At 38.2% G+C, this 26280-nt stretch overlaps 1 protein-coding gene across 1 annotated transcript in view; it reads left to right on the top strand.

The window, feature by feature from the left end:
* Positions 1–4331: 4331 nt before the first annotated feature.
* The window catches only part of GPR39 (G protein-coupled receptor 39), a gene marked incomplete at both ends in the record, with an annotated part of 210405 nt that continues 188456 nt past the window's right edge, over positions 4332–26280 (top strand). Inside the window, one exon of the mRNA XM_083359301.1 lies at positions 4332–5190. Within this exon, the coding sequence (XP_083215427.1) occupies positions 4332–5190 (859 nt within the window). The remainder of the gene's footprint in view (positions 5191–26280) is intronic.

Genomic DNA, 26280 nt, shown 5'->3' on the forward strand with positions numbered 1-26280 from the left:
TTTATAAAGCATGCATCCTTTACTATATATAAAATTTCCACTGCTTTACCTCAAGGCTGTGTTCACATGACAACCTCAACCTGGGCAAATGCATTCTAGTCTAACATTTTAGGCTTATGGTTCAGTTTGGCCTGCAAACCCAGAAAATGAGCAGAGGTAAGCATCCCAGTGTCTTTCCAACTCTTATTTTCACTTCTAGCTTAACTGCAGTGTATTACAGACATTCAGGTTTACAGATTGTAATGCAGAAGGGCTGCAGATTTGGGGAATGAGGCAGTTTCTCATTTGGTAAGAAATCCTCCTGCTTTCCTCCTTACTTTTCCCCCTCTCTTTTCAAAGAAGGTCACCATAGTACCATGATTTTTTAAATGGAGACATCTTAAATTGAGCTTAGTGTATGATGCTAACTCAGTTAAAGATTGACTTAGAGGCTGAAAGGAGCTGGAGGGGCAATAGCACAGCATACCACCTGCGAGTTACATTTGTGAAAGCCTGGAAATAGCTCTAGACTCAGAAGTAAATTAGGCAATATGATAAAAAAGGCAATTGCTTAATTCAGACAGAAATTGTCTACCTAAATCAGGGGTGGGGAACGATGGCCCTTTTATGACTTGCGGACTTCAACTCAACTGCAGCTCCTGGCTCAGGAAATCTAGGAGTTGAAGTCATAAAGGAGCCACGGTTCCCTACCTTTGATCTAAAGTTACTATTATTATGAGGGGCAGCTTTTTTCCCCAGGAACTTCATCCCAATTGCAAAAAGAAAAAGAAAAGAAAACAAACAGCATAACAAAATCAAAATCGTTTTTCTTATATATTTTCTCACTGAACAACCTAGGAAATTTCATTAGTCCTCCCTTAATCTCATTCCAAGTGATTTGGGGAGCAAAGCACTTCTTGTTACTGCCAGCTAACCATTCTTGATTTTCCATTGCTAACTTCTACACCTTCATATATATGAACTTTAGTGACCTAAATATAAAAAAGTAGCCTTCTACACCTTTAACAGTCAAGTACAAGCTGTGCCATGAGAAACTCCTTATTTTATGCAGCTATTAAAAGTACAAGACTCTTGCGTCTCTTGGCACCTACCACCCAATCAATACCAAGAAACACAGTGATACATCATTACAGCACTGTAGTTGCACAACACTAAGTCTTAATTAAGTGAGCCAGATCCACTGGGGAGGAAAGGAGAACAGCAACAAGATGTCATGTGTGGGAATTTAGGAAGACATATAACACTGAAGTTTTTACTGTGTTTTATTTTAAATGCTCTTATTGGAAGGTTTCAAATTATGGACTGAGTCACAATTTTTCTTACATGTTGTGTAAAAATGAATGCTGTCTTGCTGTTCATTGTTTTGAATAGTCCCATTCAAAGAAACCCACACACATCTACCAATTCAAAGTCTACCTGGCTGGGCTAGAAAGTAAATGGTTGATTGTTGTCTAAATACAGTTGTCTGCTGCCTATCCATAGCACTCTAATCATTTTTCTGTTCATTTGTATCCAATTCTCCGATACTACCTCTGACAACCCCCTGCAGTTTTCTAGGCAAGGCTTCTTGGAAGTGGTTTGCCAATGCCTTCTTCCTTAGGCTCAGAGAAAGTGATAGGTTCAAGAGCACCCAACTGACTTTCTAGCTGGATGCCTTAATCACTGCACCAAACTGGCTCGCTCTAATCAGTTTAGAACGCATAAAATTAAAAAAAACAACAACCATCAACTTAATTAAAGACATTCACAAAAAACTATGAAACCTTGTTAACAAAACCAGTTTCTTCTCAAAATAAGGCTTTTCCAAAAAGCTGGACCAGTCCCACCTTGGCACATTTCCCACCCCTGCTATGTCTCCTTCAGAGTGCCATTTGCTTCACCCATTTTACATGAGAACTGACTTTTCTTGCAAGGACGATATCTAGTAGTGTTTTGTTAAAAGTTATCATTTTCCACCAGCCCAGGTAGACTGAAACCTCCCAGAATAAGCCTCTCTGCCTTTGTGGCCGTTTTTGAGTGGGTTAAATGCATCCCATCATCTTTTATTCACGTCCAGTCACACAAATATATGATATAAAGCTGCAGATTATTACCATACCATAGGATTATATAGTGATTGGCACTAATATGGTTATATTCTGTGGAATATGATTATGATTGTGGTTCATAGAATATGTTCATTTTCCAACAATTGTTCCCCCATTAGCTAATTCCTGTATTTAAGCACAAATTTCATAGATATGGCTAGCTAAATCTGATCTTATTATTTCTCATAAATTCTTTCTGTCCCATATCTGCATCAGTGTGCATAAATATTTTATATGTACATTTTTCTAAGTCACATGGTTCTGCATTCTTTTTTTACATATATTTTGCAGCCCATCTTCTCCACCAGAAAACATAACTATGTTTTTTCTGACTTATAGTATTCCTTCTTAAAATATACCTTTTATATTATTTTTCCTCAGTTTTGTTAGCAAAACTATATTACAAAATCCTGAGGAGTGCAAATGTTGGCAGTTGGTTGGACCATTGGTTCGTTGGTATAATTTTATATTATACTTTTTTTTCCTCTGCTCAGCCACAGATGACCAAGCTGGTCAGGAGAGGTTTCATCTCTTCTTCTTTCATGATCTACAACGGAACATCTCTCTTTCTTCGGCTGGTCCCCAGCAGCTCTTAAGGGTTTAGTCACAAAATGGTATCATCCATCAAGGCAAAGAAGGAAGACCACAGACAAAAGTTGAGATTGAAAATGGAAGCTAAGGATACATTTGTTTGCTTTTTAGAGTGACCATCTTTTTAGTCATCCTTACTACTTCAATAGGAGGCTACAGAAGCATCTAAAAGGGAAGCTTTAGTTTAGATACCTACCCTGAACAGGAGGTTAAACTCAGTGGCCTTAAATCCTATGATTTTATGGGAACTGAATAGTTTTGAAATCACCATTGGGCCTTTCCCAATTCTCTCCAGCCATCCTGGAATCAGCATGAAAATTATGCAGGCATGAAATCTCTTCTGCCTCTATTGGCTCTCTTTCAAGTTCCTGCAAGCATTTGAATTCCTTCCAAGCTAATGGAGTGACAATGCCTAACTGATTTTCTACATCCTGAGGCTGCCCTTGGACAGGGTGGGGGAAAGGGCAAAAAGACCACCTTCACATAATCTGGTTGGACTGCAGCGCCAATATTAGCTCCATGAAATCAATGATAAAGAACTGACACAGCCAAGGAGGACTAAAACACCTGTCATTTATGGGCCAGGGATGAATAATTTCATTGGCACATGTCAGGGGGGAAAAAGTTGCCAGGATTTTTTGCCATTGGGTAAAAAGGAGCAACTAACAGCTTTACCCTAACTATGTTTCCTCCCCCCAGACATTATAATGATGCACAGAATTTCACTGGCTTCAGAATCATTTGTACCAACACTGGCCCGCTAAGGAAGGTTTCCGCTGAGGACTCTGGATTTTCAGAAGCTCAATAAAGTATGTACAACTCTGTCCATAACCACCCACTGTCCATATAGTCAAGATGTCCAAAAACTTTTTAAAAATCCCTGCTAGAAGATGAGGAAAATAATTTCTTTTTTTGAACTGATAAGTCATTGCAGAGGACAGCTTCTAGTTTGCCTCTAAAGCAGAAAAGAGGTGAATTTAAAGAGAGGAGGACATTAAAGAAAATTGTGGGGGTGGTGGGATTGTAAACTACCCTACACTGCCTGCAATAGCAACCCTGCTTTGCTTCCCAGTTCTTAAAACAAGCAGGGAGGGATTTCAGGAAGGGGAACCGAGCCAGAGTATTTATCTCTTAGTCAGGTTGCCTCATTCCTTTTCAGCCCGCCTTATCGGCTTCATCAGTGACCACATTCCTTTCACTGTTCAGCTCCAAGTTAATGTTTGACGGAAACGGCTGCCGTTCAGCCACAGAGGACAGATCTTGTGGAAAAGGGCAGAGACAACAACAGTATTGCTGGTCGGGTTAGCTGTCCTTTAGGGAGAAGTGGGAGCTGTCTCCAGTGTTGAGCATTTCCTGTCTTCTGTCTCACTCAAAACAGGTGAACAAAAGCTTTCCTCAACTTATGTTTTTCTCTCTCTCATTGTTGCTAATGTGATCGAAGCACAGGACTAATTCAATAAGCCTGGGGTGTGGAATGTGACAGAGAAAAGTTTTATTAAACTTCATTTTGTGTTTGTCCTTTCCTAGAACAAAAGGTTCTTCAAACCAACCGGTCTAGCTTACGCTTCAGAGTACGTATGGAGGGATGTGGACTGTAAAACTGTAGAGAGTGACCTCTCTTCCTTCTTCCTGTTTCTGTACTTAGTTTTCCTCATGGATGCACCAAAAGACCAGGATTGTTGGCACCTCATTGATCACACCCACGTGAAAGATTTTGAAGTAGACAAATGGGTCAAGATCACCCTTGCCCTCATCTACAGCTTTATCTTTGTAGCAGGGATCTTGGGCAACAGTGTCACCATCCAGACTTCCAAAATCCTTCAAAAGAAAGGCTACATGCAAAAAGCAGTGACTGACCACATGATAAGTCTAGCATGTTCGGATCTCTTGGTGATCTTACTGGGGATGCCTGTGGAATTCTACAGCATCATATGGAATCCTTTCTCTACCACAAAAGGAGATCTAACCTGCAAGTTGTACAGCTTCCTCTTTGAGGCTTGCAGCTATGCCACTGTGTTACATGTGGCCACCCTAAGCTTTGAAAGGTACATTGCCATCTGCCATCCATTTAAGTTCAAAGCTACTTCTGGAACCTTCAAAGTGAAGATCCTCATTGCCTTTGTTTGGATTACATCTGTGCTGGTCGCCCTACCCCTTCTCTTTGCAATGGGGGCAGAGCACCCATTGGTAGACATCCCAGACCATCAAGGGTTGATTATCTGTGAAAAGTCCAAGACTCAACGCCTGCCTGAATTCAGTTTAAATGTGACAATATGTACCAATTTATCATCCAAATGGAGAGTCTTTCAGTTCAGTATTTTCACTGCCTTCATTGTGTATATCATAGTATTGGTATCTGTAACATTTATGTGCCGGAATATGATTAAAGTGTTGATGGTCTACAAGCAAGCAACAGTGGAGGTAAAAGGAAAGGGAAATCAGTCCCAATTTCTAAGGAAAGCCGAAAGTCCAGAGAGCAGAGGATCCAAAAAACAGACTCTTATCTTCCTAGGTAAGTTCATAATGGAATTACCATATATCGATGGGAGAGGGATAGTAAGCAGGAAGAAATGGGACCATACAGTTACAAAACAAGAATGAAATGGAGGAGGAAGAATTGCCTGAAATGGAAGATTAATGGCATAAGTGAAGTAGGCTTTATCCTTTTTCATATTTACTATTTCTCATACATTACGGAAACATTCCTACTCAGTAGGAAGCAAGTGACACAAAAATTATATGGAATCTCTGGGGTGTAAGCAACATGAATGTGTATTTAAGAAGAATGGTTTTATTTCAGTTGCATTCTCTTTTTCTTTATGTGCAGAATCCAATGTCTGAGTTTTTCAAAGAGTCTCCTATATGTATTTTAGGACATTTTCCCATCATTATTTAAAGAAAGCTCTCTATTTTTGATTTACAGCCATTGTAACCCCAGATACTCTCACTGTATAAGGGTTAAAATTTTGCATCTCTTCAGTTAAGTATGTCCTGGGTGAGGGTGGAGTTCCTAGAATTCAATTTGCTTTCATTATGCATGTTGCTTGATAACACTGAATTCTTTCCTCTTAGACCAGGAGTGGGAAATGTTGGCTCTTTTATGACTTGTGGACTCCCTGAATTCCTAAGCCGGCCAAGTCATAAAAGAGCCAATGTCCCCAACCCCTGCCTTAGACAAATAAGAAATTTGATGGCCACACAGCATTTCATAAGCAACAAGAAGGGAAGGATGGAATGGGGGTCTAAAATAGGAAGTATGATAAATATATTGATCCATGTTCATTTGAAATATGCTGGGGGGGGGGGAAATCAGGCAATTATTTGAAATTCGTATCTTTGCAATATAGACCTTTTCAGAAATAAATTATTTCTAAATTTGTAGGATTTACTTCTAGGAAAGAAAGTGAAGGTTTACTGACACAGGCTACAAGCCTGAGCACCAAACTTGGAAAAAAACTTCCTGATATTGTTGGCCTTCTATGTGAATTTGTTTCAGCTTATTATGTATTTAATAATAATGCTGACAGTCTATTTATAATCTGTATAATCTTGGGTTTTGCAAAATCAATTTGTGCCATATATCCCATCAATTTCTACCACAATCAATTTCTGTCATATATCGATGGCTGTATACAGTAAATGCAATCAAACAATTAATTCAGACTTTCAGAAAAGTGGCCCCAAGATGTATATTTAAGGTTGCCATTTTATTTCATTGGTCATGCTCCCTTGTCTTTAACATAACCTCATCATGTAAACCTTTCCTGGTACATGCTGAATTTGTCTCAATTGGATATGTGTTGAGGGCCTAACACCAAGGCTACCATGTCTGGACTGTAAAGACCTAGATAATCATTGAACAACAACTTTGTGGTCATCTGGTAGTCACCCACATGTTTCCAGTTATGGTAATCATAGCCTTGGGTTGACCTGAAGATGCCAGTTTTGCAGGCTCTGAAACCTCCTTGGGATTATTCATCATTGCAGGATTTATATATGAATAGTTACTTTACTTTTGAACTGCTACACTTGGGCAGGTCTTTCTCTAAGTGTGCCAGGATATATAGTTATGTGCTTGATAGAAGCCATGCATTTTCCCCAAACTCTTAAATGGAGATTATAAAGATAATATGCAATTGAAAGTATTGGATTAGAGGTAGTTAAAAAGATAGGCATTCTTTCTTCACTTTCTTTCAAATTTACACTGATTTTAGTAAAGCCTTGCTAATTCTTAAAAGGCTTTCATATGTTGTTCCCTTCTGGAATTTTTTCTGCATTGTATTTATTAAATGACTGGCCATTACATTACATTTTGCTTTTTCCATGCCACATGTCTTACTCTAAACCTTATTAAGTTGTCCTCTCCCCATCCTGAGAATCATGCCAGGCTGTCATTCATTGGGCACCAGCACCTTATTTTGTTTTCTTGACTTTTCATCATGTTCTGTCTGAAAGGCTGGCATTCCTTGTTTATGCTGGCTTGCCTGCTACAATTATCTTCTCGTATTAAACTATCATATAAGTGTACACATCACCAAGCCAGGTGATCTTTTGAATGCCTTTGAGAGTCCACCAGATTTTGGTGGATGGGGTAAAGTATAGGGTAAACAAATGAAAATACATTAGCAACTATTGAGTATCTAAATAGATAAGCAATTATATCTTATGCTTTCCTAACAGTTTGTGCTGTTGCTATGATCTGTAGCTAACAAAACCTCATCTATTTAATTGACTACAAAATGAATGCAGTGAATATTGCAAATTCCCTTCCCTTCCCTTCATTTTAGGGGGAAAAAACCAAGAAAATGTGGATATTCTAATTCTGACCAGAGACTAAAAATAAATAAAGCAAACAAACTGGCATATTGTTTATTGCTGGTTTATTGTTGCACTAAAAAGAACTGTCCATAAATGTAACTGTGAAAATTAATATCCCAGTTTCAGCTGTGGAAGGTACTTTTCCTGTATTATTTTAGTAATCCCTACTAGGAGACCAAATGAACACTGAAGAATGCTGAATTCAGGAAACTAACTTACATATTTGTACTTCATGGTGGGGCAATGTTGACTCACAAGTAGCCACAGAGTTCATAGTTAATGAGAAATTCTGATTCAGGCTCTAGATATTTTGCTCAAAGACTCTTTAATTCTTTACAATGTCTTTCACCTATATCTGTTTTAGTATCTCAGGAGATTTGTTTGAAGAACCCAGGATATAACACTGTTTTTGCTATTTTAATAAATAACTAACATGTTAACATATTTTTCTTATGGTTTTTCATTCCATATGTGGCATACTTAATAGGTTTTCAGTATATAGTTCCATAAGCTGATGTCATTTCCTAGCACTCTATCCTGTTATATATCAAGCAACATGTTTTGCTTCATGATTTTGTGAGTTGGGTTTTTCTCTTTTGTTGATCTGCTTCAGCCAATGTGACTAATGATTTTATAACCTATGCTTCTGAAGTTCATAAATGTATTTCCCTAGGATTTAAGTAATATGTGAACCCAGTGATCAACTGTTTGTGGGGTGGAGTGGGCATTAGCTGTTGGGACAGACTTTTTCCTATCTGACTTCATCTATCTGAAGCCTAAGACATCCATCTATGTAGCTGTTCTGTTCCAGCCTACAACCGACCCTGTAGAAATGTCAGGGACAACCTCTTTGTTATATTCAAGAGGCTGGAATTAAGCCAACCAAATTTATTTTAAAAAAACTAAATGAAACAGTTCAAAACAGAGTAAAACAAATACAGACCAAGACTATATCAGAAGCTCTGCAAATGGTTTCCTTCAGCAACCAGCACCTCCCACACATTCCCCTTTTAAACAACAGTCTCAGGGCATGGCTTCTCTTTGCCTCCTCCCGAGGTGCCTCATTGCTTTTCTTTGTTCACTTCTGCTTGTCTGCCTCCTGCTTCGAGCGTCCTTGAACAAAGCCAGCTGTGGATTGTCTTCGTCTAATCTTTCAGGCTCACACAACTGGGTCTAAGGAAGAACAAGACGGGATGGGCCTGGCTGAGAGCTCTGCGATGCATCTGCAACCAAAGGCTCTCCAAAAGCCTCCTCCTCCTCCTCCTCCTCCTCCTCAGAATTGTCTGATTCAGCTGCCAAAACCACAGGCTGATGCTGAATCACAACACTAGTATTCCGTTATATATTCAAGATGGACAGGGTTTAATATTCATATGCTAAGTTTATTTAGGGGTGTAGGTCTATACATATGTTGTATACAGTATGTATATGTTGTATATAGTATGTTTAGGTGTGTGTAATGTATGTGTTTGCTTTGAGAGCAGGCAACTAAATTTCATTTTTGATGTGTCTCGTTGTGCCCCCAATAAAAAATGACAATAAAGGTTATCTTACCTTGTCTTGTCTTGCCTTGCCTTGCCTTGCCTTGCCTCATCTCATCTCATCTCATCTCATCTTATCTTGCATAACAGCACATGGCACAGATAGTTTCACTTTTGTTCCTAAAAACAAATAGATAGTCGCCACTATTGCAAACAATATAGTATGCTATATACTGGGAAAATACATTTTGCTTATGTGCCATCAAGTTGACGTCCACTCTTAACAACCACATGGACACATTCTCCAGAATGATTTGTCTTCCAGCTGACTTCAGGTCTTTCAACAATATACCCACTGTATTTGAGTCCATCTACCTTGCTGCTTGGCTATCCGCTTCTCTTTCCTTCTGTCTTTCCCAACAAAGGCAAGTTTCTCAAGAGAGTTGAGTCTTCACAGAATGTGTCCAAAATATGATAACTGTGTCAGGTCATTTGTGCCTTAAGTGAGGATTCTAGACTGAGTCCCCTATTTGTTTGTTTTCTTGGCTATCCATGGTATCTTCTGACTCCTGTTACCAAAATACTATTAGTATTTCAACTTATAATATTTTCAGTATTGGCTAATTATGATCACAGTGAAGTAAGTATTCACTGTTAGGAAAATACATTATTTTTTTTGTAAAAAGCTGCCCTTTTGCCTGCAGTGGTTCACATGTTATGCAATATATTTAGCATGAATAATGCTTCCTCAGACCTATGAGTATAGTATACCATATCCACTATGTTGCATCACCTTTCTCTGGTTGATGACCAGCAACTGAACATTTTTAAAAAGGGAATCATTACAGATATTATTTTAATGAGTTCTTTCTTATCTGCATGTAGTTTTGCATTCCTACCTAAAAAAATATGTGTTTGCGTGTATTCATGATGAAATGAAGTGGTAAAGAATTTAGAATATTTTCCTTGGTGGCTTCTGAGATGCATTTCAGATGACTCTTTAATATGTGTCACTAAACTTTGATTAGAAAATAGATTAATGAACAGGAGATAGAAATAATGGCCTGCATCCAGGAGAATAACACATTTGAAGTTGTGGCTTTCATAAGAATTATGCTTTGGGGTGCTTTTAACCTAGACTAAATGAACTGATAGAATGTTTACAAATTGTTGAATTTAAAACTTTTGATAACAATATCTCTGTCTGAATTTCATTTAACAGATGGGTCAAATTAAAACAAACATTTGCTTGTTCCAAATGTACTTCACATTTAACGTGAAATGTAAATGACAAACACGGCAAGATGTCTTGAAGAGTTTAACAGTATAAAAACAATTTATAGAGTCTTCCTCCCAAGTTCTTAAAAGTGATAACTTCTATAAAGCAGAAATTAAATTCATAAATCTACTACTCAAGTGAAAGTGAATGTGGTTTTAGTGCTGCATTTTGATTTTGAAAAATAATGACAACAAACTGAAAACATTTTAGAGAGGGAATGGCGGTGAAATGTTTTCGGTGTGCTATTTAGACCCTGGTATTGAATTTCAGGATGAAAACAGAAAAGTAAAGTAAAATAATAAAGCTTATGAAACAATGGCTCAAAAAAGTAAACCAGTAGTGAAGAATGTAATATTTGTTTCTAAATATGAGCTGTAATATAGATGCAAGGTTAATTTTTTTTCAGAGAGTTGGTGGGAAATGTATTTTTCCAGTGGTGGCTATTTTACTAAGGGTGATACAGTGTTTACTATGCATCTTCCAAGGGCAATTTTATAAAGTCACTATAAGTATTAGTAGGATGACCAAGTGATACAAGCCATTGTCTTAAGGGCAATTCTTTGCTCGGATCTCCCCCCCCCTTTTCTTCAATTTCTCTATCCACTAAGATTCCCCCCTCCCCATTTTAATGACCTAGTTATTAAGATTAATCTGGCCTCCAACATTTCATGTATCAATTTATTTACACTTACCCACAAAATAATGTAAAATAATCCCCCTTCTTAAAAATACTGACAGCCCTTTGAAAACAGTGCTTTCAAACATGCATCTGTATATTTGGTGTGATACAAACCATTCATAAGAACCCATCTTTATCTACAATCTAGGCTGTTTTCTTGCCAACAAAATTACAACGGTTTGCTGTTGCTTTTTCCCCCCAAGATGTTTTCAATCTCTCAAACTAGTCAACAGTGTTAGGATTTCTGGTATCGTCTCATACAACTAGTAATTTTTTCCAACTTTGCTTAGCTCTATATCGGTCAAGGCACTGTTATCCAAAGTTAGTAAGCTTTGAAAAGGGATTTAAAGCTGACTTTTAGAATACAGAAGATATGAACAAGCAATTAAGGGTGGGGGGGGGGACATTCAGGAAACATTAGTCCTGAGAAAGAGGAAACCTTGAGAAGAAAACTTAAAACAACTCTGCCGTGATTTGATTCAGTACTAGAAGGGATAGAAAGAAACATAGACAATTTTTCAAGAGTCTGTGATTCTATCTTGGTGCAATAAGGAGCATTTTTGACCTCACCAACCTCCAACAGCTGATGGCTTTACTGTTTGCTACACTGAAAAATGATTCGATTTTTAAGCTTTCATTACCATGCTTGCACCAGTGAATTCTCTCTTCTGTTTCTCTATTAGCTGAAGGGCATTTAAAACCAAAAAGCCTCGTTTCTTACAGAGAGAATAAGCAAAGGGATAAATCCCCCAGGACGTCAGTAGCAAACTGGTTCAAAATGCTCCACAGGTGCATGTTTATTTTGCCCCCTGCTTTTATTCAACTGTATGCTTCTGGAAAAGGAGTTATAGGGAGAAAAATGCTTGTAGGGCATAGGTGTGCTGCCCTGACATTTGCTGTTGTTTTTTTTTAAAAAAGAAAACACAAAAAACTCCTTTTTAGCTTTTAAAGCAGAAAGAAAATGTATATTGCGCTGAGTGTTGAATTGCTGAAAATCAGCAGTCAAGTGGCAATACGCAACATGAGCAGTAATAAAGATGACACAAGTGTGTTAATGTAAGTTGGACTTAGACTAGGAGACCCAAATTAAAGTCTCATCCAACTGCCTGAGCTCCCTTGATGATTTTGAACAGCTTGCTTTTCTCAGACTAGACTATTTTATAGGTTGTTGTGGAAAGGATGCTAGGCAAAAGGACTATGAAAGCCGTAAGTATGTACCAAGGGGCTTACATGTCCTTCTTAGAAATTCTAGCTCTGAAAGTGAAAACACCTACAAATAGCACCACAAAAGGTAGCGATCAATTTCTAGTGTCAAATTACCACCCAGCTCACACTTGACTCAACTGATCTAAGCCCTCTGCACTGTCATCTCTTTCCCACCAAGATCTGTACAGGCTCACGAAAGAGATTTATTCATATTAATTATGATGTTTTAATTGGAAAGTGAAGCTTTTTATTTCATGGAGTGCAACATTTATTATGGAACTGTTGATAGGTTAAGATATGGATTTGGCTTGGGAACATAAAACACTGAGAAGGTAATGCCTAAATTTTGGCATTTGACACTGAATTCTATTTAATGCAGGTCATCCTGTGATTTACAATCACAACTAAGCCCAACATTTTTGTTAATAAGTGAGACATTTGTTAAGTGAGCTTGCCCCATTTTGCGACCTTTCTTGCCACAATTGTTAAGTGAATCAATGGAGTTGATAAATTAGTCAAACAGTTATTAAGTGAGTCTGGCTTCCACATTGACCTTGCTTGTCAGAAGGTCACAAAAGGGTCATGTGAAAATGTGACCCTGGAACATTGCAACCATTGTAAATATTGCCACACATCTGAATTTTGAATATATGACCATGGGGATGCTACAATGGTCATAAGTGTGAAACCTGTCATAAGTCACTTTTTTCAGTGCCTGTATGTAAGATTAAAGAAACAAGACTTATTGCCTTCCAAAGTAAGATAGGTAGGAACATGAAGATGACTTTTGCTTCCAAAATGTCTTCCTTTCTATAAGAGGGAAGAAAAAAAAAGAGCTCATTTCTTCTTTTGTAAAGTGGTTGACTTTCTGATCAGTAAATTGATGTTTTTTTAAAAATTGTTTATTTGGTAGGCTATAAAATATTTTTACTATGTGAATTTTACATTATGTTTGCATGTATAGGTTGGTTCAGAATTAAAGGACAGGAATTCAGTGTTTACATTTAAATAAAATATTTTTTATAGATAAATGTTGCACAAATCTGAAAGTATTTCCTGCATTCAGATAATTTCAAAAAGACGTTTTCTTTAAGGAAAATGAAAATCTGTTCTAGAAAACAGTTCTAGAAAACAGTTGTGCCCGACTTTGAAAACTATGTTTGCTTTTAAAATATTGTTATTGCTTGGTTTAAAAATAAATTGCTTTTTAAAAAAAACAATAGTTTCTTATGTAACATTCTGTAGTGGACTCTCCAGCTAGAGTGGAGGGAGGTGTGAAGAAGGGGATGAGTCCTTGCACAACAGGAATGTGTACAGATCTTATCTCCCCCAGAATCCCTGAAACCTTTTTCTGGATTTTCCCAAGAGAATACAATCAGTCTAGCAAGATTCTTGTTAACAGGCATGCAGCAATAAAAAAGTAACTTTGATTAGTTCATGCTGTCATTCTGGCTCCTTGTGTCTGACGTAGTCTTTGAGCTGTTGAAAATAATTATATGTGAATGTTTCAAACGTTGTGCGTAGAAAATATATACCATACTGCCAAAGTGACTTCTGTGTTTTCACAATAGTCTTAATCAGTTCTAACCAGATAGACAAGATATGGAGAAACAGAGAAAATCTGCCCTATGTGACTAAGCAGTTTCCTCTTAGGCTAATTAATGTTACAGCTAAAAGAGTCTAGAACAGGGGTAGGCAACCTCGGCTCTTTTATGACTCATGGACTTCAACTCCCAGAATTCCTGAACCATCCATGCTGGCTCAGGAATTCTGGGAGTTGAAGTCCATGAGTCATAAAAGAGCCGAGGTTGCCTACCCGTGGTCTAGAACTTACATGCTATCAATGAAGGTCAGACATTCATGTAGTTCAATATTTGTATTGATTTATTATGTTAAAGACCCAGGGAATCCTGTTATGATCAACAAATGCTTTCATTTCAGTTTTTTTAGGTTAGTTTTTCATTTGTATCAATAATTCAGCTCTCAAATCTTGCTCAATCATTAAAGTACAAAGGTATAGGAAAAACATAATTCTTCAACTCCTCTCCGGAAGCTTTATTTAGAATTAGCATAAAACCCCTGTCTGAAATCTTCACACTAATCTGACATACTTAGCAAAGGATGGAGGCTTCAAAAGAAAAAGTAAATGCTGAAACTGGCAGGCATTGTGATAGTTCCTATCCAACAACTTTCATTCTGGGTGAAACTTCATTTTATGAGGAATATAGAAGCCAAGGAATATAGAGGGCCAAGGCTACATTTGCAGGAGAAAATCCATTCACATAGAACAGAAGTATTTAACCTTTCCTACACTGATGGTCCCCTGGGCAATTTTAAAAAATTGCTTTTTCCCCCAGCTAGATGGGGGAATCTTCCATCTTCCCCCAACTAGGTGGAAAAGGCTAGTTTCAGGAGGCAAAAGACAAAAGGTTTTAAAGGTATCATATATTACACAAGCCCCTTCGCCACAACAAGGTAGTAATCCATGAAGGGGATATATATATATATATATATATATATATATATATATATATATATATATATATATATATATATATATATATATATATACCCTTCATGGATTACTACCTTGTTGTGGCGAAGGGGCTTGTGTAATTCAATGAAGCTATGAGCTATGCCGTGCAGGGCCACCCAAAACGGACAGGTCATAGCCGAGAGTTCTGACAAAACATGATCCACTGGAGAAGGAAATGGCAACCCACTCCAGTATCTTTGCCATGAAAACCCTATGGACAGTACCAAAAGGCAAAACGATATGACGCTGGAAGATGAGCCCCTCAGGTCGGAAGGCGTCCAATATGCTACTGGGGAAGAGCAGAGGGCTAGTACTAGTAGCGCCAGAAAGAATGAAGCGACTGGGCCAAAGCCGAAAGGACGCTCAGCTGTGGATGTGTCTGGTGGTGAAAGGAAAGTCCGATGCTGTAAAGATTTTTTCTCCATAGGAACCTGGAATGTAAGATCCATGAATCAAGGAAAGCTGGACGTGGTCAAACAAGAGATGACAAGACTGAACATCGACATCTTAGGTATCAGCGAACTAAAATGGACAGGAATGGGTGAATTTAATTTAGATGACCATCAGGTATACTACTGCGGGCAAGAATCCCTCAGAAGAAATGGAGTAGCCTTCATAGTCAATAAAAGAGTAGGAAAAGCAATACTGGGATACAATCCTCAAAATGACAGAATGATCTCAGTTCGAATCCAAGGCAAACCATTCAATATCATAGTAGTCCAAATCTATGCCCCAACCACCAGTGCTGAATAGGATGAAATTGACCGGTTCTATGAAGCCCTACAGCACCTTATAGAACTAACACCAAAAAATGATGTCCTTATCATCATGGGGGATTGGAATGCTAAAGTAGGAAGCCAAAAGATAACTGGAATAACAGGCAAGTTTGGCCTTGGAGTACAAAATGAAGCAGGGCACAGGCTGATAGAATTTTGTCAAGAGAATACGATGGTCATAGCAAACACTCTTTTCCAACAACCCAAGAGACGGCTCTACACATGGACATCACCAGACGGTCAACACAGAAATCAGATTGACTATATGCTCTGCAGCCAAAGATGGAGAAGCTCTATACAGTCAGTAAAAACAAGACCAGGAGCTGACTGTGACTCAGACCATGAGCTTCTCCTTGCAAAGTTTAAGCTTAAACTGTAGAAAGTAGGGAAAAGCACTAGACCACTCAGGTATGAATTAAATCATATCCCTGTTGAATATACAGTAGAGGTGACAAATAGATTTAAGGAATTAGATCTGATAGACAGAGTGCCTGAAGAACTATGGACAGAGGTTCGCGACATTGTACAACAGGTAGCAACCAAAACCATCCCAAAGAAAAAGAAATGCAAGAAAGCAAAATGGCTGTCTGAGGAAGCTTTGCAAATAGCTGAGGAAAGGAGGGAAGCGAAAGGCAAGGGAGAAAAACATAGATATGCCCAATTGAATGCAGAATTCCAGAGAATAGCTAGAAGAGATAAGAATGCCTTCTTAAATGAACAGTGCAAAGAAATAGAAGAAAACAATAGAATAGGGAGGACCAGAGATCTTTTCAAGAAAATTGGACAGATGAAGGGAACGTTTCATGCAAAAATGGGCATGATAAAGGACCAAAATGGCAGGGACCTAACAGAGGCAGAAGAGATTAAGAAGAGGTGGGAAAATTACACAGAAGAACTATACAAGAATGAGCTTAATGTCCCTGATAATCACAATGAGGTGGTCACTGACCTCGAGCCAGACATCCTAGAATGTGAAGTGAAGTGGGCCTTAGAAAAGCTGAGCAACAACAAAGCTAGTGGAGGTGACAGTATTCCAGCTGAGCTATTCAAAATCTTAAAAGACAATGCAGTAAAAGTGCTACACTCAATTTGCCAGCAAATTTGGAAAACTCAACAGTGGCCACAGGATTGGAAAAGATCAGTTTACATTCCAATTCCAAAGAAAGGCAGTGCCAAAGAATGTTCAAACTATCGCACCATTGCACTCATTTCTCATGCTAGTAAAGTCATGCTTAAAATCCTACAAGCTAGACTTCAGCAGTATGTGGATCGAGAACTACCAGAAGTACAGGCAGGATTTCGAAGAGGCAGAGGAACTAGAGATCAAATTGCCAACATACGCTCGATCATGGAGAAAGCTAGGGAGTTCCAGAAAAACATCTACTTCTGCTTCATTGACTATGCTAAAGCCTTTGATTGTGTGGATCATAACAAACTGTGGCAAGTTCTTAAAGAGATGGGAGTACCAGACCATCTTATTTGTCTCTTGAGAAACCTATATGCGGGTCAAGAAGCAACAGTGAGAACTGGACACGGAACCACTGATTGGTTCAAAATTGGGAAAGGAGTCCGGCAAGGCTGTATACTGTCGCCCTGCCTATTTAACTTATATGCAGAGCACATCATGAGAAAGGCAGGGCTAAATGAATCAAAAGTTGGAATTAAGATTGCCGGAAGAAATATCAACAACCTAAGATACGCAGATGATACCACTCTAATGGCAGAAAGTGAAGAAGAACTAAAGAGCCTCTTGTTGTGGGTGAAGAAGGAGAGTGCAAAACTTGGGTTGAAACTTAACATTAAGAAAACCAAGATCATGGCATCCAGCCCTCTCAATTCCTGGCAAATAGATGGGGAAGAAATGGAGGTAGTGACAGACTTTATTTTCCTGGGCTCCAAGATCACTGCAGATGGGGACTGTAGCCAAGAAATTAAAAGACGCTTGCTCCTGGGGAGGAAAGCCATGGCAAATCTAGACAGCACACTAAAAAGCAGAGACATCACCCTGTCAACAAAAGTGCGTATAGTCAAGGCTATGGTCTTCCCAGTTGCAATGTATGGCAGTGAAAGTTGGACCATAAGAAAGGCTGAGCGCCAAAGAATTGAGGCCTTTGAACTATGGTGCTGGAGAAGACTCCTGCGAGTCCCTTGGACTGCAAGGCAATCAAACCGGTCAGTCCTAGAGGAGATCAATCCTGACTGCTCTTTAGAAGGCCAGATCCTGAAGCTAAAACTCAAATACTTTGGCCACCTAATGAGAAGGAAGGACTCACTGGAGAAGAGCCTAATGCTGGGAAAGATCGAGGGCAATAGAAGAAGGGGACGACAGAGAATGAGGTGGCTGGATGGAGTCACTGAAGCAGTAGGCGTGAGCTTAAATGGACTCCAGAAGATGGTAGAGGACAGGAAGGCCTGGAGGAACGTTGTCCATAGGGTCGCGATGGGTCGGACACGACTTCGCAGCTAACAACAACAACAACATATATATATATGCATTAGAACCAAAATGGAAAAACTTTGAAGACGTGGACCTCAGCAGTGGGCTAGGCCACGTTCCCAAAAAAGTAAATCATTATTTTTGGCAGGCTTTAAATACTCCTTAATAATCTGCTTTGTAGGTTAATGAAAACATTAGCTGCAACAGATGTATGTGATAAATAGCCTGGTATTTGCAGTCACAGTGAGTGAGAGAGTGAGGGAGAAGGGAAACCCTTATTTGTTGCTAAATAAAGCTTTGCACTTCTGAAGTATATATTAATCTTTGCAGTGAGCTGCTTCAAAGACATTTTGCATGGCTGACCTATAGAGTCTATTGTTGTAAAATATGGATTAGTGGCTAATGTTGGGTCTTTTTTACTTCTCTACTTAGATAAAAAGAAGGAGAGCCCAGCATCGGAAGTTGAGCACCTAATTTTGTCACAATAAATTTAGTGTTGGCAGATTAATGTGTAGCTCAAAATAAGGGTGCCATGCACGGAAAGAAATAGCCTTTCAAAAGATCACAGAGGAAATATATTTTCTGAGGCACCTGGCAAATGGATTTGCAGTAGGACAGATTACTTCAAGTACTCTGCTAAAAATATGTGCTTGACATCTACGGATGGCTCCGGTGCGGTAAAATTTGACAATAGTGTGACTTCTGCTACAGGAAAATTAGATGTTTCTTCTTAGGCAGGAAATGGTCTGCATTTGGACTGTTGTTAGATGAGTTTTTCTTCTTTTACTGAAAAAGAGACAGCTTGGAGATACGATGAAATTGAGAGAACAACTTGATTGATTGATTTTAAAGGGAGAAAAAAAATAGCTGCAGTTCAAGTGCTTTATTTAAGTTCCGTGAACTTCAATTGCATTTCTCCTTAGGCTTTGCTGATAATACCACCAATGTATAGATTAGTAGTTTGGAACTGCTTTCATTTGAGTATCCTATGGATGTTACCCATACAAAAGATTAATGGATAAGGTATCCAAGGATATTCAATAATCAATAATATCTCATTGTGCCTATCAAAATCATGCCATTGTGGATTAATGTTTGGCACCGAATGTTAGGTTCCACCGCCCTTTAAGTGTGATCTATTTGGCTTTGAAATCATTTCTCACATTTGGCAGAAGTGGCATATTTTAAGCTAATCTAAAATGGACGATTTTTAGCAAAGAAGCATCAGTTTAAATCCCAGATTGTATGGCTTTATAGGTAAACTAAGCCTTCTTGTGTAAAAGAGATGAGACTAACTAGGTTTCTAGTTGGACAGAAGAGGAAGGCCATTTTTGACAATCTTCCCCGCCCACTGCATTAACTCACATCTATGAAAATCTGTTCCACGAAAAAGTTGATGCAGAGAGGGAAAAACTACAGAAGGGGGCAAAATCAGTGAAAAAGACTTTCCTTCCTTCTTCCAGTTAATCGTTCTGTTCATTGCTTATAAAAATAGAATTCAGTTAGTCATTCTGAGTGCTCCCAAAATGTCATGTTTCCACTTAAGAAACATCTTTAGTTTTGAGGGAAATACTGGAGACCATTTATTCCTTGATAAATAACTTCTATAGTTATAACCCAACAGCCAACTAATCTGATCTTATACAGTCCACACTCTTCCCTTGTTAAATAGATTGCTGTGCAGTATTTCCTGCTTCTAGAGAAACTGTTATAAGTCTGAGAATGTGACTGTAATTGAGAAAAGTAAGTAGTTCTCCTCAAAATTTAGGGTGTTTGGATGGAAACCCATTGGGATATGAATTCAGAGCAATTCAAAGAGTGATTCTGTTTCCAGCAACACCTTCTGAAGAGTCAGATGTTGAGCTTTTTTGGTCATGATGCAATTTATTAGCAAATGGCTCTCATGGTATGCTTCAAAATGGAAAGTTTTAGAAAGAACGCATGAAGCTTTTCAAATAGAGATGAAAATGCTTTGAAAATAGCTTTAGAGATTTGAAAAATTTATCAAGTTGAAGGAGCTATTTCTTGGGGAAAAGAGCTGAAATCTGCCAAGAGCAAATGATTCAAATTCAGAGACAAGCATGTTGTAAAATGCAATTAATTCTGAACTTTCCCTAAGAAAAAGACAAATGACTTCTTGTAGTTGCCATGGAGATATGTTTACAAAAGTAGTTTCAACAGGACCATAAAAAATTGTGGGATGGTCATTGCTGACTAGAAGCAAGACTTAGATCTTTTTGTAGGCCAAATCCTGTAATAGTAGAGGAGTTTCAAATGATGTATAGATTATGGTTGGGAAACTACAGCAATCTATCAAATAGTAAGGTAATTATCCAAAGCATCAAATATAAGCATGTATAGGGCTCTTCTTCCATTCTTCTGTTGTAGTCAGGAATTATTTTTACAGTTTTGGAGGGAAAGTGGTAAATCTGTGGTCTACTCATGTTCCTACCTGGCTTCTCTATAAAAAGAGTTTTCTTTTCCCTTTTAACTTTAGCCACATTTTCTATTTTTCTTTTATTTCCTTTCACTTTTATACCTAAATTCTGTAGTCATTTTCTTTGAATTGTGGTTGCAGGATGCAGATTTAATTTCCTTTTTTTCAAAGAAAAAAAATTAAACAATGTAAAAAATGTTATTATTTTAAGTTGCATTTTAATGGGAAGGTACAATGAAGTCTGCAAGGAAATAGAATAGAATAGAGCTAGAAAGGGACCTTGGAGGTCTTCTAGTCCAGCCCCCTGCTCAAGCAGGAGAACCTATACGGTCTCAGACAGGTGAATGTTTTAATGAAATTCCAGAAGCTGTTGCAGGAAAAAGAATAGATCAAAATCTGAATTTAATAGTTGAAATATCCATATTTTGTATGGTACTTTGGTTGTAACAGCACATTTAACTGCAAAATAAGTAGTATCTCTAGATCTAATGAATTTGCATGACTTCTGAGAATCCAGTTTGCAAGGTAGAGGATTCTAAATTTTCAGAAGAGTTAGCATACAAGAGTATTTCAGGTAGTCTGACCTTGGAGATATATTAATATCATGTTAAATATAAAGCAGATTGCAGACAAAAAGAATACATTATTGTATCATTAAATAACATAAACCACATCTTGAGCTTCTGAATTTTTTTTAGATTATCCTGGGAAAATCCAGAATGACATATCACTGATGCTGCTATGAATCGTCCATAGCAGGCTGGCTTTAGTAGACCTCAGATTACAACCATTCATTTACTAACCATTAAAAGTTACAAGAATGCTGAAAAAGAGATTTACAACCAAAGTGTAACTTGCACTTACAATCTTTGCATTCCCACAAACACCTGATCAGAATTTAGGCACTTGGCAACTGGAATGCATTTTGACGACTGCAATATCCCAGAGTTAAACAATCACCATTAGCAACCTTATCAACCAACAACTGACGAGCAGATTTGCTTAATGACTGAATGATTCATTTAACAACTGCAGAGATTTGTTTAATAGCCATGGGGGAACATAGTTGGCAAATTAAGTGATTCACTTAACAACTGCCTTGCTTACTAACAGAAATCCTAGTTCCAATTATTTTCATAAGTTGAGGATTAGTCTTTCAGCGGAACACAGTATTAAGTGTGGCAGTGTGACAATATTAAGTGTGGCACAGTATTAAGGCAGGACTAGAAGCAACGGATGGAAACAAACCAAGGAGAGAAGCAACCTAGAATTAAGGAGAAACTTCATGACAGAACAATTAACCAATGGAACAATCTGCCTCCAGAAGCTGTGAATGCTCCAACACTAGAAGTTTTTAAGAATAGACTGGACATCCATTTGTCTGAAATGGTATAGGGTTTCCTGCCTGAGCAGGGGGTTGGACTAGATGACCTCCAAGGTCCCTTCCAACTTTATTATTATTATTATAAGTTCATAAACTTTCTTTAAGTCCAGGAGCTGAAATTGTTCAAATTACTGATTAACACTGCCAAATGAATGAGACAAGAGGGAGATACTAGTGGTGGAACATGTTGCTCCGGTTTTCTCTCATGAACTTTGCCTGTAGGAAACCTGGGCCCAAGGGCAAAGTCAGGTGGTAGTTCCACCTTCCAAGCAATTCCCAGTTGTCCTATCTTCTTTCTGTTAGAAGTGGAAAGCAGCAATTATTATTTTTCTAGGCGACATCAGAACCATTTTCTTAATACAAAAGGTTTAATTTTGTGAGAAGTGGTTAATTGGAATGGGAAACAATGGGAGAACAGATAATAGCTTTAATATTCAAAGGTGAAAATCTTAATAAATCAACCGCAAAGCTGCCATAAAAATGGGTCTTATCTATTTAGAGTTAGGACAAGATAAGCAAATCACTGGTTCTGAGAACAATAATGAGGAAAGATTTCAGTTGTATTCCTTTTAGACTAACCTCTGTTTTTGAAAGAGAATCAAAGGATTTTAGGGTATGTTCTAAACTCTGGGGTGCACAATGGTTTATGGAGCAACATTGTAGTATACTTACAATTAAAAGCAGCCTCTTTAGGTTTGGGTTTAATAATGCAGTGATAACCTACAAAATGTCAATAGCATAGGACAATCAGATGCTTTGGTTAATTCGCTTTTATCAGTAACCTCAGTAAACAAGCAGTACATCATGATATAATTTAAGTAACCAGTTTCATTGTTGGTTTGTACAGATAATAATGAAACACAGAGCCTGATCGTGCCTACATATTACTTAGAAACTGTAATTAGATCTGATTTTTAATTTTAAATCAGTCAATTTCTCTAGGGCAGGCTTGGCTCTCTGATGAGGGAATCAACATTTCAGCCAATTTTATTCTCCTTTTAAATGGTTTGCTTAACCCTCAGGAGAGGTGGAAAATTCTTAAACTTCTAATGCTTCTAATACAGGACTTTTGATTTTTTTTAAAAATACTTTTTTAATATCTAAAACCAGTCAAAGCTAAGACATCCTGGGTTACACCGCTTGTTTGTAGCCTAAGAATTCTCAGCAAGAATTCTTTTTTAATATCATTCCCTAGTCTCCTTTTTTAACTGCAGATCCTAGTGACTGTGAGAATTTTTGTATTCAAAGCATGTTCTTTACAACTCAGCTACAATCCCTGTCTTCTAATTTAGCAGCTCTTCTGCTGCTAAGGCATCCTGTCTTTCTTTCATCCTAGAATACATGGCTATATACAGTATATTAGATTTTTAACTAGGTCTCCAACCCAAACATGGACTAGATTTCAGTACAGCTCTCTTCACTAAGCACCCCTAAATTCAAAGACTGCCTCAATACTTCATTTCAGATTCATTCTCCTACAAACAGACAGATAAGTCAAGAGGCATTTAAGCCACTTTTGGAATAAGAGTTGGAAGGCACCTTGGAAATCTTCTTGTCCAACGCCCTTGTTCAAGCAGAAGACCATTTCAGACAAGTGAAATTGTAATGTGGAAGCAAGTGGAGCCCTAAACGAGAGCCAGTTTTGTCTAGCGGTGAAGGCACCAAGATAGAAACCAGGATACTGTGAGTTCTAGTCCCACTTTAGGCATGAAAGTCAGCTGGGTGACTTTGGGGCCAGTCACTCTCTCTCAGCCCAACTCACCTCTCAGGGTTGTTGTGTGCGGAGAAAATAAGAGGAGGAAGAAGTATTAGGTATGTTTACCACCTCAAATTATTTATCTATCTAAAATCTAAAAAAAATAAATAATTTCCTTATGTCCTAACATAAATGTTGGACAGAACTTTTCTATTGAGAAATCACGGACGCAGTACTGTTGGTTTACCTTTTAAATCTTTTATAGAGAGATACAAGCAATAATTGTTTAACACTCACAAGGGAGAAACACATAAAGCATTTCATTATTTCTTTTAAGTGGAATGGGGATAAGGACAATTTTTGCCTATCTCCCAGCTGGGGATGCCTAATGGATAAATGGGGTTCTTAAGATCAGAGGCATAACATAAGAGACTACTTTGGAGCTCTGAGAGAAGGCTCTTTGATATACACAGGCTTGATCAACGTATTAAAGATACTAATTACTTCTTTTGCCTCTAATTACTTCTTTCTTTCTTCAGTAGAGATGTTCGCTCCATATTTCATAGAATGGTATGTGAAGAAGATAGGATAGTTGGAGCAATTCTGAAGCTCACACCTGCCTTTTCCCTTCTCTTTTCCTTATGTGGTTCAGCATTCATCTGAACTTTTAGAAGATCCTAATTTTGGAGAATGTATGAAGGAAAGAAGGGACACGGTGGCTCAGTGGGTTAGGACGTTGAGCTTGTCGATCAGATGGTCGGCAGTTTGGCAGGTCGAATCCCGAGTGCCGCTAACAGAGTGAGCGCCTGTTACTCATCCCAGCTTCTGCCAACCTAGCAGTTCAAAAGCAAGTAAAAATGCAAGTAGAAAAATAGGGACCACTACGGTGGGAAGTTAACAGTGTTCCGTGCACCTTTGGCGTCTAGTCATGCCAGCCACATGACCACGGAGACGTCCTCGGACAAGCGCTGGCTCTTCGGCTTTGAAACAGAGATGAGCACCGGCCCTAGAGTTGGAAACGACATGTGCGGGGGAACCTTTACCTTTATGAAGGAAAGAGAAGACCTGGATAACCAGCAGAAAGTTGAATGGACTCCATCATAATGGTAATGGATGTACCAGTGCAAGGCCTAAGGGACCAATCTGGGGACATCTCAGGCTGAAAAGGGCTACCTATATGGTTGCTTAGAGTCAACACTGACTTGATGGGACATAATCAATAATCAATACACGAGAGAGTGATTTATAACAAATGTTGATCAGTTTAAGAAACCATACCTCATGAACTGAATTGCTTCTTTTGAAACTGATTATAGCTTGTTACTAAACATAATATTTGGTTCATGCCTACAATTCTCTTAAAATGAAAGTGAATGCTTCTGGAAATCCATTATTTACACAGAAGCCAGAAAAAGAAAGAAATAATATGTGAATTTTAGCTGCTAGTACCACTATATATAAAGCCAGGTGCACTGCAAAATTTAGACTTGAGATTTTCAAAACAAGAAAAATGTCATTTATGTTTCCGTTAGAAACCAGAAGAGTTTGATTTCTGCCTTCGAAAAATTCACCAAGGAGTCAGCTCTGAAATAATAGGAAACTAGGCAAATGTTGTGGCATCTAAATATTAGTTAAATAATGCTAAGTCATCTTATATCTACATCCTTTGTGCAGGATGTGGAGAAAATCCAGGCAGGTTGATGCAAAAAGCACATGTTTGCTTACCTGGAGAATAAGGAGTGGCCTTTGAGAGCTCACTGAAGCTGAGGTCCCAACATGACAGCTAAGAACGTCCATGTGTCTGCAGATACCTTCCAGTGTTACACTAATTTCCTTGCCCCACCCACATTTATGCATATTTTCCCAAAGTATATATATATATATATTTATTGCATTTATATCCCGCCCTTCTCCGAAGACTCAGGGCGGCTTACAAGCTTAGCAGTAGCCTTCATTCCATGTATATGCCTGCTTATTAGGGCTTTCACACACACCCCAAGCGGCATTATTACAAAGTCAGCTTAATTGCCCCCAAAAATCTGGGTCCTCATTTTACCTACCTCGGAAGGATGGAAGGCTGAGTCAACCTTGAGCCTGGTGGGATGCGAACCTGCAATAATTGCAGGCAGCTGGTGTTACTTAAGGAGGCACAATGCCAGGAGCCCATCTTCATGTCCAAGAAAGCTTGATAGACAGCCAGATAAATCTTACTAATAGAAGAAATGCAACATAGGATTTGGTTTGAACCGTGCCCACTTGCCCAGATAGAAAAGCAAAAGATAAACAGAGGTAACTGTTTTATTTGCTGTGACTAGATGGAGAAAAGAAAGAGAAAGAATGAAAACAATGATACATGCACTTTTACAATGTATTGTTGCAGTAAATAATGAAATAATATCTTTGGCTTTACCTATGGCTTGGTACACTCAAATTGAACAGTGTAAGTAAGCAAATGAGAAGTTGGACTCCCTAGCTGCACTTCCCTTTAATGGCCACGGTTTGCCTGGAATTCTTCGATAGTCTCTCTGTGATTTGTAATTATTTTCTGCATGCTTTAATGAAGAAGTAATAATCCTTTAAATGTTTAAGTAGCCTTTGACCTCCAGAAGTTTAGCTTGGTATTTGACTGCTTTGAGTACTACTTTGCTATCCCCAGTTGAGGCAAAAGAGTCTAATTATACTGTGAAGAAAAACTCTTTTCTATGCTCTGAGAAGCCAATTAAAAGTGACAGTATCTGCAACAGTTTGTAAACAGTTAGTTATGTAGTAGGCAGAAAAATCACAGTGCATTTTGCTCTCTTTCTGCTCTAAGATTGCAAGTATCCTAAAGAGCCTACAGAGCAGTTTTTATAAATGTTATCTACCCAGTGTGC

The sequence above is a fragment of the Vipera ursinii genome (assembly GCF_947247035.1).
Source record: "Vipera ursinii genome assembly, chromosome: 1".
Classification (NCBI taxonomy): Eukaryota; Metazoa; Chordata; class Lepidosauria; order Squamata; family Viperidae; genus Vipera; species Vipera ursinii.